The sequence below is a fragment of the Lineus longissimus genome, chromosome 7 (genome assembly GCF_910592395.1).
Source record: "Lineus longissimus chromosome 7, tnLinLong1.2, whole genome shotgun sequence".
Lineage (NCBI taxonomy): Eukaryota > Metazoa > Nemertea > Pilidiophora > Heteronemertea > Lineidae > Lineus > Lineus longissimus.
Window position 1 is genome coordinate 20,310,576 of NC_088314.1, and position 13,852 is coordinate 20,324,427.

The 13,852-nt window shown below is 41.8% G+C and overlaps 2 protein-coding genes across 2 annotated transcripts; one reads left to right on the plus strand and one right to left on the minus strand.

Moving 5' to 3' along the window:
• Nucleotides 1-249: 249 nt before the first annotated feature.
• On the minus strand, nt 250-10,326 carry LOC135490959 (structural maintenance of chromosomes protein 1A-like). Its single transcript, XM_064776545.1, has 22 exons — nt 10,106-10,326; nt 9,769-9,845; nt 9,367-9,510; nt 8,763-8,948; nt 8,285-8,416; nt 7,914-8,126; nt 7,443-7,577; nt 7,113-7,229; nt 6,748-6,962; nt 6,364-6,577; nt 5,889-6,100; nt 5,553-5,715; nt 5,093-5,151; nt 4,343-4,863; nt 3,996-4,081; nt 3,477-3,695; nt 3,171-3,356; nt 2,677-2,789; nt 2,284-2,452; nt 1,838-2,016; nt 1,483-1,552; nt 250-1,190 (listed from the first exon to the last, which is right to left on the minus strand). Exons 1-22 carry the CDS (start codon nt 10,215-10,217, stop codon nt 975-977), a joined length of 3,738 nt encoding a protein of 1,245 aa, XP_064632615.1. The 5' UTR covers nt 10,218-10,326; the 3' UTR covers nt 250-974.
• A 271-nt stretch (nt 10,327-10,597) lies between these two features.
• Nucleotides 10,598-13,260, plus strand: LOC135490892 (uncharacterized). Its single transcript, XM_064776464.1, has 2 exons — nt 10,598-10,688; nt 10,835-13,260. Exon 2 carries the CDS (start codon nt 10,876-10,878, stop codon nt 11,860-11,862), a length of 987 nt encoding a protein of 328 aa, XP_064632534.1. The 5' UTR covers nt 10,598-10,688; nt 10,835-10,875; the 3' UTR covers nt 11,863-13,260.
• Nucleotides 13,261-13,852: the final 592 nt, after the last annotated feature.

A 13,852-nucleotide genomic window follows, 5' to 3' on the forward strand; every position in this document is an offset into this window, starting at 1 on the left:
GTCCTGCAAATGAGAGGTGTAGCAAAAGTTCCATTGACCTTGGCAAAAGAGGACTGCAGCTCAAGATGGACTCCACGTAGCCCACCAGGCCAAGAATCCTAAATACAGTAGCACCAACAGAAGAATCGCATCATCATTGAACAGCAAAAGGACCGAGGCTTTTTCTGACCAACATTGGTTAGACTAGGCTATCGGCTGGTGTTACTAGGACATGACACAGAAATATGAGCAACTTCTTCAATACAAGATAATTTTTTATTGCATTTACCACAATATCAGTACAACATTCAGAGACATCAACTTAATCTACGATGTACATGTATAAAGCCAATTATGCCCCCCTCTCCTATTTTGTTGTGATGATTTGAAGACTTAGAGACACAATAAAACCAGAAACAAGGTCAACTCTTCACTACTAACGGAGTGATTAATTAACTACGAGATAATGAAATGAACATGATTAACATATATACATACACAGACGATCGATGACTTTATTCAACCAAGTTATGGCAGTGTAAACTGTTCCCATCAACAAACAGAACTTAGCGATGCATATTATGCCCATCGACATTGTCGCCCTCAGCTACTGGGTACTCAGTCATAACCCAGTGATGGGTATTGGGTCAGAACCAAGTGATGCACCTAGGTACTCAGTCAGAACCAAGTGATGCACCTAGGTACTCAGTCAGAACCAAGTGATGCACCTAGGTACTCGGTTAGAACTTAGTGATGCACCTGGGTACTCGGTCAGAACCTAGTGATGCACCTAGGTACTCGGTTAGAACTTAGTGATGCACCTGGGTACTCAGTCAGAACCAAGTGATGCACCTAGGTACTCGGTTAGAACTTAGTGATGCACCTGGGTACTCGGTCAGAACCTAGTGATGCACCTTGGTACTCGGTTAGAACTCAGTGATGCACCTGGGTACTCGGTCAGAACCTAGTGATGCACCTTGGTACTCAGACAGAACCTAGCGATGGACATTATGCCCATCAACCTGATCCTGCTCATGCTCAGCCTCTGGGTACTCGGTCAGGTCCAGCGTGAGAACCTTACTGATGATACAGTCGCCCTGTTCCGGGTAGATTCCAATGAGGGCATCAGCGTGGTTGTAAAACTCCTCTTTCAGCGAGATCACAATGCACTGGAAGTTGATCTCAGATTGTTCTTGGATGAAAGCCGCTACCTGAAAACAGAGATATCTTCAAGTGATTTAAATGCATCATCATACTGGCAGGTTTGTATTTCTCCGTGGCACAAACTTTATACTCAAGAATATTGGCAGAGAAATGTCCGTCAGGGACACACCTCCACATATTTTGCTTGCCTGGCGAGGACATCAGGTATGGGGAACCTTAGTTTCCTTCTCATGTGACAGAGCAAGCCATATAGGGTTCAATGTCTTCCCACAGGCACTCGGACAAAACAGCAGTGATCCATCTGAGCCAAACTCACAACATCCAACAAGTTGAACATACCTTACTAATGTTTGTGTTGTCCAAGGCAGCGTCAATCTCATCCAATACGAAGAATGGAGCCGGCTGGTAGCTGAAGAGAGAACAGAATCATGAGCACAGGTATTATTCAAAGGCAATAGAAAATTTCCGAATGTGACATTCACAAGTCATGAAGATTGAGTAAATCATAGAAAGTAGTGTTTGTTCTGGACTAAACTACAATTGTATTCCAAACTTTTAATTGCATGTTATGAAATCAGTTCTCATGTTGCCCAAGAGAACATTGCTTGAGCTAGCCAGAAAGCGTTTGCTAGTTTGGACAACTCATCACTCAATGACTAAAGGTAATGTATTTCCCGATTATATTGCCACTGACCTATGAATGGCAAAGAGTAACGCTAGAGCAGCGACTGTCTTCTCTCCACCAGACAAGTTGTCCATGGGTCTGAATCGCTTGCCAGGGGCGACACAGTTGTAGTTGACACCATCGAGATACGGCTCCTCGGGATTCTCTGGGCCAAGAAAAGCCTGGGCGCTCTGATTCTTTGCCAACGCCTGGAGGAAGAACATGAAACCAATTTATTTCACATCACTGTCAACAAATGAGATTAGAGTTTCATCTACCAGATAACAGCCACGGTTGACTCACCTGAACCATTCTTCAAGCAATTCAAGTGGGATAAAAAAGACCTGTTCTCATATCGTATGACACAACAGAGCCTGGCAAGTGAATGGTTCACTGAAACTCTATTTTTTCAATCCAATGACAATGCAGAAAGTACCAGGCCTCAAAGTATATTGTGCAGAAGTCTTGAGACACACCTTGTAAACTTCGTCAATCTTGTTCGCAACGTGATCGAAGCAGTGATTGAATCTGTCATATCGTTCTTTGCGCACCCGTTCAAATGCCTGCTTGGCTCTCTTAGCTCGACGACGGGCCATTTCAAATTCTTCCGACGTCTCTTGGAATCGCTCCTTGACACCGTCTAATCTGCAACGAATTTCAAATATTGATCGTTTTTGAGACAACTTGTCTGCTCAGTCTGAAGACACACTCGTCTTTCAACAGCGGTAGACATACATTTCCTTAATACATAGTACAAACATGACATATGTCATAACTAGCACAGCTATGATTATGAAATTAGCAACCGACTAATCTCCATCTTACAGATGAAGCCACTGCGCCAAGAATGACCAAATCTCTCAACTCACTTCTCCATGGCCTTCATATTTGGTGCATTGATACGGTGTAACGTATTCTGCATCTCGGCGATGTTTTTGTTCATCCGGTCCAACATCTTCTTCACCTCGTCAGATGTATCCAACTGAAACAACAATTTGAATTTAATCAGAAAAGCGTCAATGAACACTTTGAATGAGTGAATTAAAAGCTATAAACATCTGTTCCGACAATTATCAAACCTCTGAATCATAACAACGACTGGCCCATGCTACTGTCGGCCTGTTCAGTGCTTCAACCAAAATCGTTTCTTGGGGTAAATCCCTTTTGGACTTGGGGATTCAAACTGTTAACCTTTTATCACTTTTGACCAAGAAATGAGTTTCACAGGTGATATCATCTCCTTTAATATATAATCTAGGTCTGAAGTGCACAACACTTTGCACAGCAGATGAGGTCCATTCAGGCCAAACCGGACAACTTGGTGGAAACAGAAATACTTTTGTAAATAAGTTTTGAACCTCACCTCAGTGAGTTCCTCATCCAGGGACCTATAATCCAGCATGATATTCGCCTCCTTCTCATAGATGGCCTTCGCACCCTGACTGCTGGATGTCTCCGGTTCATCCGTATCTTTCTGACTAGATGCCTCGCCTTCCTGCGTGATGTCATCCATGGTGCCTTGCTTCATTGGGAGAAAGTACCCATCCATCTGTAGTGATAAAGTGTGCATTTGCTCTATACAGGGAATGGTTTGAAAATTTGAAACCAGCTAGAAAAAGTTATCTTCAGTTTCATCTTTGTAGAGAATGGCTTTGAAGCATCTCCTCACCTTACAAGTCTTGAGCATGCTGTGTCTGTCCGCTTTCTTCTGCTCCAGTTTCGTCTCCATCGAGTTGATCTGTTTCTGTATGTGCGAGATCTGTTTGTTATGAGCAGACGCCCGTTTCCTGATGTCGACCACTTCACCCTCCTTGTCCTCGACCGCCGACTTCACCGAAATCTTCCTCTGTTTGAGATTTTCTTGTGTCTGCATCTCCTCATCAATAACCTTGAACGATTGTACACATAGATTATCAGGTGCACGGTAGCTAGCAGAAAAATACTAGGCTATAAGGCTTCAGACCGAGACATCTGGGACATTCCAGACACTGGAAAGAATGTGACATGTATTGTACGCGCCGGTCACCGATCCAAAGGTTGACCGCGCTCAACGTTGCTCAACTCCCACTCTGGGGCCAACGCGCCAACCACTGGGCCATAAAGGAATTCCCTAATGGCCGGCGGGTTAAGCCGTGCCATATGCCTGGGGGTACTATACACTTGGCATGCCTCACTTTAAACTCCCTACCTTCATCTGTTTCTGCTCATCTTGCCTAAGCTTCTCCAACTCCTTCTCATCTTCTTGAACTGTCTTCTCCCACTTCTTAACATTCGCTGAAAAATACATTCACGACAGATTTTAAATCTTTACCATTTATGAACTACACTTTCTATCAACAGTTCTCAAACCATTGCGCTCTCTGAAGCAAAATCACAAGTCATAAAAGCTTTTTATTTCTACTGCGACGACTGGTTTTAGCTGGCTTTTCCTCTCATATGAAAATACCTCCTCAACAAAAAGAAAGTCAACCAGAGATTTGCAAACTCTTCTGTGATCAGGCACAGTATCCTAACCAACAGACTAGTATCACTAACCTTTCGTATCCCTTGACTTCTCATACTCCAGCTGATTCATCAACCGAGACTTCTGATTTTCAAACTCCAATCGCTTTTTGGCACGCTCCTGCTGGACCCGCAGTTCGCGTTCCTCGTACTGCCGAATATTCTCCACGCCAATCTGGCTACAAAAACGCACGAAAACATCATCCTCAACAGTATTCATTTTGTTTTTCACTTGTAAAATATCCTCTCCACGTTTAGACATCTCCGTCTCAATCTCTTTGATACGAGGATCAAACTCAACCAGCGATTGTTTCAACCTGTCTAAGTCCACCTCGTTATTCGCCATGGCTTTTTTCTCTGTGTTGTCGCGATCCGTGATGGAGTATTTCAACCTCGTCTCCAGGCCCTTGATTTGGGACCGGATCGTGGCCAGCTCCGATTCTTTCCTCTTCTTCTTCATCTGTTCCTTGAGCTCCTCGGTGAGTTTCTCTTTCTTGTGTTTCATATTATTCAGTTGTTTCTCATCCCATCGTCGTGCCTTCGCTTTCAAATCGCTGAAAAGAAAAGTAGAATTTCCCCATAAAATCCCAGGCGAAGAAACAGATATTCAATCTATTTGCAGAAATAATAGATGAATAATATGCTGTTCTCACAACAAGACATATTCAAAATTATTTACAACAATGTCAAAAAGTTGCAAACAATAGCTTTACCAGGGTTTTCTTCTTTACTTTTTGTCCAATCAATCAAAGCTGGTTCAATTGGCCCCAAACTAAAACTTACCTTGCGCCACCAGAAATGACACCTGACTTCTGGAAAAGTGTACCATCCAAGGCCACCGCCTGAAAATGAAAATAAAAGCCACTGAGCAATAGTTGCTGTTATCAGTAGAGGGGATCAAGACACATTTATGGTCAACAAATGCCCTACCATAGAGCAGGTTATTGTCTTCAGAATATGAAATGTACAAATTTCACTGTCAGTCGATCAGGGAAGCTAATGAGCTATGACAAAAAATCTGACATTTTTTTCTTGCCATAATCTTGTCTTTTGAACAGCACTCACTCGCACTAAGATGCAGCTAAAAGGCTTTAATACTTTTGGTCCTATTTTGAAAATTCAAAGATGCACAGAGAGATGAGACAGATCTTTCTATTTCAGCTATCAGATTCAGCATTTAGGAAGAGGAAAGGTCAGACATCCGACTAAAAATCGGAAATGTGACATCCCTGGTTGATGTTACCTTGTGTCTTTCCTTCATGGAGAAAGCGACCGTGCTGGCGTCTGGCACCGTGTCACACACCAGAGCGTTCCCACAGGCAAACAGTAGCGCCTTCTTGATGACGGGCGGGTCGTAGCGGATCACATCGACGACCAATTTGACATTCTTGGGCTCACGGATTTCCCTGCAAAAAAACAACAACACATCGATGAAATTTAAAGGAAGCGCTTTGAGTGTTGAAAATGCATTGCAAGTATGTCAGTGGGTTCAGCCACTTAGAATAAATTCTCCTCAAACAAAATTACCAATTTCCTCAAATCTGACGTCTCCCCCCATCAACACGATGTCCCATCTCACCTCAATTTCTCATTAACTCCTCTCACTTCCAGGTAATCCAGCGGCAGGAATGTCTCTGGCTCAATGCGCTGCTCCTTCATGTACTGGATACAATCCTTGGCGGTCTTCTCAGAGTCGCACGCGATGGCGTCCATGTATTTTCCGAGCACCTTGGTGATGGCGATTTGGTATTTCTTGTGGCTTGGCTCGCAGAGGTCAATCAGACGACCATGCTGTGGAAGAATTCATCGAGATGATATTAAAATGATAATTTCCCAGAACCACAAAATGTGTCTCTCACAACTTGGTGTCAGAAGGCTTCTTTAAGTCAAGTCTGGTGCCACCTAATGAATGGGCAAGCCAGTCTGGCTTTGTCTTAGGGACTCAGACTCTTCAGGTAGAGATGGTGAAAACCTAACAACATGTGCCTTAAAAAACAAATGTAAATGAACAAAATGGCAACAAGACGGGCCACCAAGATCAGCTTGATTCTTACCACACCAGGGAAGAGCCTCTTCAGGTTGTCAATCAACTCGGCCTTCTTCACCGCACGATGATTCTCATGACGGTCCACCTTTGCCTCGCCGAGCACCTCGACAACATTATCCAGCTCCTTGTTGATCTCAGAGATTCGGTAGTTAGCCGTGTCAACATCTCGACTAAGTTCGCCCTCAATCTTTTTCTGTTCCTCAACAGCGACTGTACTTGTTCTGGAAAGGAAAACATGAAAGTATGTTATCATGGACAGTCCTCATATCAATCAAACTGTCTGCTGAATGTATCATCGGGGGGGGGGGGGGGGGGGGGGGCATTTCTACTTCTTTAGCATTTGCTGAGCAAACAGTGGTGATCGTCGTGGGAGGCACTGAAAGCGACTTACCTGATATAATCGTTGAGTTTATCCAGACGTTTCTTATTCTCCTCCATCTCATGTTCCTTCTGTTTAATCTTGGCGCTGATCTCATTCTTCTTGCGCACCTCGTTATCGAGATGGTCCTGGTCCGACTTCTGTTCTCGGTTGATCGAGTCGAGTTCTTGGAGGTATCGAGCAGCACGCTTGCCCGCCTCTTCTTTCAGGCGATGGTATTCTCGCACCTGGAGTTGTAGATAGAAAGCAGGTTACCCAGAGATTACAATTGTCCTGAAAAATCCTTTTTCATCAATTTCCATCAAGCAATGGTACATCAATGATGAGGAAGAAGAAATCTGGGCTTGCCCGCCATGTGAAGAACAGAGGTGTCCTACCTGTGAATCCTCCAAGTTGAGATCCCTGCCCTGTGACTGCGATTCTTCTTCTATACGCTCCTCATAGTCAAGGCGACGATTATCGACGTCCTTCAATTCCTTCTCAAGTTCGTGGATCTGAAACACAGGATACAATCTTTAGGAGCGGTCGCTAAACTAACCAGGCTTCGACTAAACGAACCCAGGACTGTGTGCCTGCCTTGGTGACCTCAAGTTTTCCTTCATATTTTCTGTAGCAGGATGCCAATTTTTTTCTAAAATGGCCTTATAATGGGTCCCTTACAAAGTTCATATTTCTAACCAGCCTGCAAACCTAGTAAGTATACCAACCTCCTGCTCATGAGTCTCATAGTTTTTCCGAGATGCTTTCAGCGACTTCTTGGCCGCTTCCAGTTTTTTCAGCATATGAGACGTCTTCTCTTTTGCTTTGATATAAAGAGGGCGCTTCTTGTTAAGCTCACCTTCCTGAAGAATAAAACAAACTACAGTGGAACCTCCCTTAGTGGACACCTCTCTATTAAGGACACCTCTCTATTAAGGACAGGACTTGTCAGTCCTGAGGGTGTCCTTAATAGAGAGATTTTCCTTCAGATGGTTTTGATGTCCGCAAAACAATGAGACAAGTTTATAGGACAAACCAAAAACTAAATTCTTACACTTCAAACTATCCAAAAATCTCTAAATCAGGGCCAAAATCAAAACAAACCCCATCAGTTTGATTTAGGTTTCAAGTTAACTTGACTTGGAGGCTGATCGCCCTCATTTTCATAGCGGAAACAAAAGTATCATCGATCAATTTACCGATTCTTTGATGTTCTGTTCAATCTTGGCCAGATCTCTCTGCAGGGTTCCCTGTTCTTTCTTCACTGCCTTGACCTCTCCCTCGATCTTCTCCCTCTTCCTCTCTTCCTTCTCGAGCGTGCCCTGAACGCGGTGCAACTCATCACCCAATTCATCCATCTCACGTTCGTTGTGGAAGAGTTTGAACAACTGAAGCTCGATTAGCTTCTCATGCTGCAAGAAATGGGAGAGGATTTGTAACGTTGAGTCCTCACAGACTGAAAATGGGGTAACGGAGTCCTCACACTGAAAATGGGGTAACAGAGCTAACCCGAAACCATGTTTAACCACACGTAACTTGCGTTCACAGCAAAACAACCAGTGTCACTTACAAGTTGTTCCTTCAACTTTGTGTATTTCTCTGCCTCATCTTTTTCCATCTTGGCCTCCTTACGCTCGGCAGCGATGCCCCTTTTCTTGTGGTAGTTGTACTGAGTGTCCTCTTCCGCCTTTAACATCTCAACCTAAAACACGTATCAAATTCTTTAAAGATTGGGAATGCTCTGTATCAATTCCTCAAAAATTAACATCATAACAAATGATGTTAAATGCTTTTTATCAGCCTAGCGTTCAATCCTGTCTTCTGTGTCAAAATATTTAAAACTTTAAAGTCCTCTTCAGGTCAGGGTGAATCTTAATGCATCCTTCCTTAGCGGACACCTCTCTAATAAAGACACCCTCTCTATCAAGGACACTAGTTTTGGTCCCCAATTGGTTTTTCCATTCAATTTGACCTCTCTAAGTAATCAAGACACCTCTCTATTAAGGACAACACTGAGGGTGTCCTTAATACAGAGGTTTCTACTGTACCTTGGCTTTATCATATTCATCCTTCAATTCACCCGACCTGCTCATCTCTTCAAACATATGGGTCCTCTCCTTGGCATTCTTCATCGCGATGCTCTCCACCGCACCCTGGAACACCAGAAAGTTCTTCGACTTCATGAGGATACCGATCTTCTCAAGGGCGGCGGCATAGTCGCTCACACTCACAGTCTGCAAGGAAATGAGGAACATTTTAAAAATCTGAAGATTCTAAAAATATTTTGATACACCATATTTTGATATGTTTTTTACCAGCCCCTATGTAATTTTTACGAGACTTGGTTTTTCCTGACTATTTTAAAAACCTGTCTCAGGTCGAGAGTTCTCCATATGATGTTGGCTCAGGCGCTGCACCCGGGAAAAAAGACTTTCTCCAAATTAGCACATGGACATAATGTGAGTGCAAGACTGCTTCATAGAGTTGCCATGGTTTCTCTGTTAGTGTTAGATCACCTGGACAGATTTTGCAGCCAATATGGACAAAACTAAACTGAATAAATTGTGTTAAAATATGGCTGCAGCACCCAGGCAATTTAAAGTGGGGTCGAGGAACCAAACGTTAAGAGACACTACAGAATATTGCGTTTACCTTTCCATTAATTTTGTAATCAGACGCCGAGCCGTGGATGACACGTGTGAAGTTGGTCTCGCTGCCGTCGTCATCACCATACACAGCTGTCACATGTGCCCTAGTCGCTGCTGGTCGCCCGATCGGGGCACCATGGATCAGGTCCTAAATTTCAAAAAATATTCAAATTCCTTCACAAACTATCACAATGACACATCTCCATATTTGAAATGCCTTATGATTTTACATTTTCATCATCACTTATAGGCCTATTGTATTCTTTTAGTTATCAATATCATGACACTGCTCCACTGATATTATTATCAATCAAAGAAGCGATAGGACCAAATTTTTGTACTCGAAGACCCAGCTGAAACCCAAGTCTGTGTTGTGAACAAGATGATGAGGGAGGTAATAACTTACACTCAATCTTTTCACCCTCAAATTGGAAGTTTTCTCTCCCAAGACGAAACTGATGGCATCCATCAAGTTGGATTTTCCTGTAATGAAGAGTCAAAAGAATAAGAGAAATCGAATGGTAATCAGCATGATGATAAAGAGTCAACATCAACAACATAAACAATGCACCGTTTCATCATCAATATTCAATATCATCAAATTTTGGGATGATCAGCTCAAAAAGATCAAGTTTTCTGCATCAAAATTGAATTTTGATTATGACAAGTATAACATGCACAAATTTGGCAACCTGAAAATGAATAGTTCTGCAAGAAAATAGATGCCGAATTTCAATGTTTACCCGATCCATTTGGACCAATGATGGCGCTGAATTTTTTGAATGGTCCGATCCTTTGCTTCCCCTTGTAAGACTTGAAATTCTCTACATCGATATATTTTAGATACCCAGGCATGATCTACAAGTATTGAACTACTGTTCTTTAAATTGAAATGCCGTTCGCCGGCTTTAATTAGTGTTTTATTCGATGTTTTATCATGAAATGTTCACGGCAGACACTTCCCCATCAATAAAATTAGCGGGAATGAACTGCGCATGCGCGAAAGGATTTGCTTAGCCAACAAGCGGAATATTTATCTTTTAAGTATTTCGATTCAAAGATACAATTAGCTCATTATTGCGCATTTAAAGGTATTACTTAATTTTGAAACTAAATAATGGTTAACTTTTTTTCATCAAAACATCTTTTTGAATGAATAGTTAGGTAAGTTGTAAAATTATTCTGGCTATTTTCTCTATTTCAATTAATTTAGTCTTATTTCCGGGTGTCTGCTTTATCTTTTACAAAGATTTTTCTCCAGCACAATCTATAAGTTTGTCCCTGTGGAAGCTAAGTTATTTTGATGTGATCACGTTCTAGAAAAAGGTAATTATAGCTTCTTCCTACTTGTTAACTCAAATAAGCTATGAGATTATTCTAAAGTGTTTCAGGCAGAATAGAATAGGCCTAGATTTCATTTTCAAGACGGTGTTTCAAAATAAATGACTCTAAATATTATTGCTTTATTTCAGCTTCTATAGTTCAATCCAGTGGCAGGCATCAAGACGTAAAGATGGCGAAACCAAGCCGAGAGGCTTGCCGTGAGGTTGGAAGGATCTTTGCACGCATCATCTGTGTGATTATTCTCGCAATTCAAGGAGGATTAATCGATTATTATCTCGTTGTTTATGTAGATTCATATGTCAATTACAACTGGTTGGCTTGGATTGTTGCTGACATAGCCAACTGCGTCATTTTTATTATCACGTTAATTGTGTCCTATAAGACGATGTACACTAGAAATAGACGAGATATGCGGAGCAAGGGAATGATCCTCCTCAAGTCTCTAGAGGGGAACAACACGACTGGAGAGCTACCCATGGGTTACATTGCCTGGGGTATATACTCAGTACTACTCATCACAAGATTAGCAATCTTCTTCAAAACCGGCGCCGCAAAATTAAACGAGGATGACGCCTTTGGTCCGAACCTGATGAAAACAGCTATAGGCCTAAGTGCATTCGTCTTTATGTTTCTGGTTAGTTCGAGCCATGGGGCAAATCCACACACTGAGCGAGCAACGTATATTGAGAAACTCATCGGATCAACCACATTGGATATTCTTGACAGTGTCGAGTTTCTAGAGATTCTGTTTATTCAGGAGTCGAAGATCTTCCTAACATTTGATTTGTGGAATTGCGTCCTAGCATTTTCTTGTATCAATCTTCTCTTGCCGACAATGCCACTAATTGTCCTCAGTCACACCCGCTTCGGACGCGCCCCAGGAAAACGCGTAGTGAAAATTTTGCATTCTGTGCTCTTTATTTTCCTTATCAACGTCCCATTCTTGATACTCCGTCTCTATCTCTGGCATGTCCTTAACCGCGATATCTCCGTCTTCATCATTAAGAATGGTATCATGATTATGATGGGATGCAAGGAAATTTTCGAACTTTCTGAATCGTTAACTGAGGATGTTGACGGGAAGACTGCTCCTGTTGCAGCAGATGATGATGGTGAGAATATCGAGATGGACTCGAGAGATGCATCACAGTCATAAGTTTGAACTCAACCCTACCAGTGTTCTCCAAAAGCAGCTGAACCCACCCGATGCCATCCCCCCCCCTAAAAAATACTAAGATTACACATGTCATACCCCGCACTCAATCAAATGGTATAAAGGCGACGATTCCGTATGTCAGACTGTTACAGAGGCCAGCCAACTCCTCTTTAAAAATGACAAAATATACTTGAGACAAACATGTATGATACTGCAGAGTACTTCATGACTCTATTATTTTGGTGCTCGCCTTTATCAGAAACTAGTTCATATCTTTTGAGAGAATTATTTTAATCCAAGAAACATTGTACCTATACTTGTATTTGATAATATGTTTTACAAACTTTTGACTGCTTAGACACTTTTTTACTCAGCTGATTCTGAAAGTCCACATGTAAGAATCTGTCAGTTTTGTTATGTAATTTCACTACGTCCTAATCTACATAAAATAAGTTCATGCATCAATTTTGACCAACTCTGTCAAAAAAATCTGATGGCATTTCTCTTGATGTTGCTGGATGTGAGACATGATTTGCATTTTATTCTGAAATAAAACTTTGTAGTGCTACTTCCAATGGCATAGACACATGTTGTGACCTGTCTATGACCTGCTTGTATTTTCTCCAAATTGAACTTGTAAGATTTGGACAACGTTCAGAAAAAGTGAGGTATGTGGTAATAGTAGGTAAGAGGTGGTGGGTCATGAGGGTAAGAGGTATAGCTTTATCAGCAAGTTTGTTGTTGCTCATTATTTATTGAGTAAGATTACGATCCATTATTACCTAAAACAGTTCAAGTAAGGTCAGGTCAGTTTGTTATCTTGATGTGCTGTGGTGTTGGGATATGAATGACTTTTGAGGTCATCCTGCTATGTTGTTGGTCAAGATTTATTGAGTAAGATTGTACCATATACACTGCCTTAAACAGTTCAAGTTATGTCAGTTCTTCTCACATTTATGTTAATGTAGCTGTGAGGTCATTGTGCTGGTGTTTACAACTTAATCAATGGGTCTGTTGTGTCATTTATGTTTGAATTCAATTTTGGCAATAATGGATTGTACTCTGCTTTTATCATGCTGCTTGTGCTAGGGCAAGGCATTTTGTAAATGACTTGTCCCCATTCTATGAAATCAGCCAGGAGCTGTTGTTACTCTATGAAGACAGTCAGGAGCTGTTTTATTTGTCTTTTTTTTAAAGCTCCTAACTGATTTCACTTGTTACTAAAAATGAACTTGGTTTCTGCAGAAAGGTTTCACAGGTATTATAGGCCTATATGAAACAGTCGTGCCCAAATCAGGTAAACAGTCTACGCGGTATTATATTTTCACTTCTTGTATAGGTATAATCACACTGCATTTGCAAGTCTTATATGGGATGTTTTTGTAGGCATTAAATACTTTCAACGATTAAGTTTTGTTTTGTTTTATTTTCGTTATATGCAAAGGCCGTTGGATTCTGGGACTGCTGAGGAGTCTTAATAAACTCTTAACCTGTCTTTCGAAGACAAAAACTGAGTGTTATGACTTCATGTTCAGCAAAGACAAGAATGATCAGTATGCATCTTCACCGTGAAGCAGTTGTGTCTTCAGTAGACTGTCCTCCGTGACAACAGTTCCTTGTCTTGGCCAACACTTGTGTGCCAATGGCAGGGTTTTTTTTCATCCTTTCCACTGAATGCATTGCGATGAGTCTGGCTGTGGCAGCACGTTACTTTACGAGACACGCTGTAAAAGCCACTCCTAGTTTCATTCTACCCTGATTTTCACCAACCACAAAGAATCCTGGCGAGTCTGTTGTGGCCTGTGACCATTATACTACTTTGAATCACTGCTGTGGACATGGATGCCCATCCTTGGTCCACGGTGTTGAGGATGTGTCGAAATACAGAAGAATCTCTTCTATTAAGGACACCCTTGGGACTGACTATGCTGTCTTTATGTTAGAGGTGTCCGGATTACAGAGGTCAAATTCAATGGAAAGTACCAACACT

Bases quoted from the DNA above. Each gene is read 5' to 3' on its own strand.
- LOC135490892 (XM_064776464.1), top strand. From the start codon at position 10,876: ATGGCGAAACCAAGCCGAGAGGCTTGCCGTGAGGTTGGAAGGATCTTT.
- LOC135490959 (XM_064776545.1), bottom strand. From the start codon at position 10,217: ATGCCTGGGTATCTAAAATATATCGATGTAGAGAATTTCAAGTCTTAC. The intron at 8,949-9,366 runs GTAAACGCAATA...ATTTCCTTGCAG, and splicing joins ATTACAAAATTAATGGAAAG to ACTGTGAGTGTGAGCGACTA. The intron at 7,578-7,913 runs GTAAATTGATCG...TTTATTCTTCAG, and splicing joins AACAGAACATCAAAGAATCG to GAAGGTGAGCTTAACAAGAA.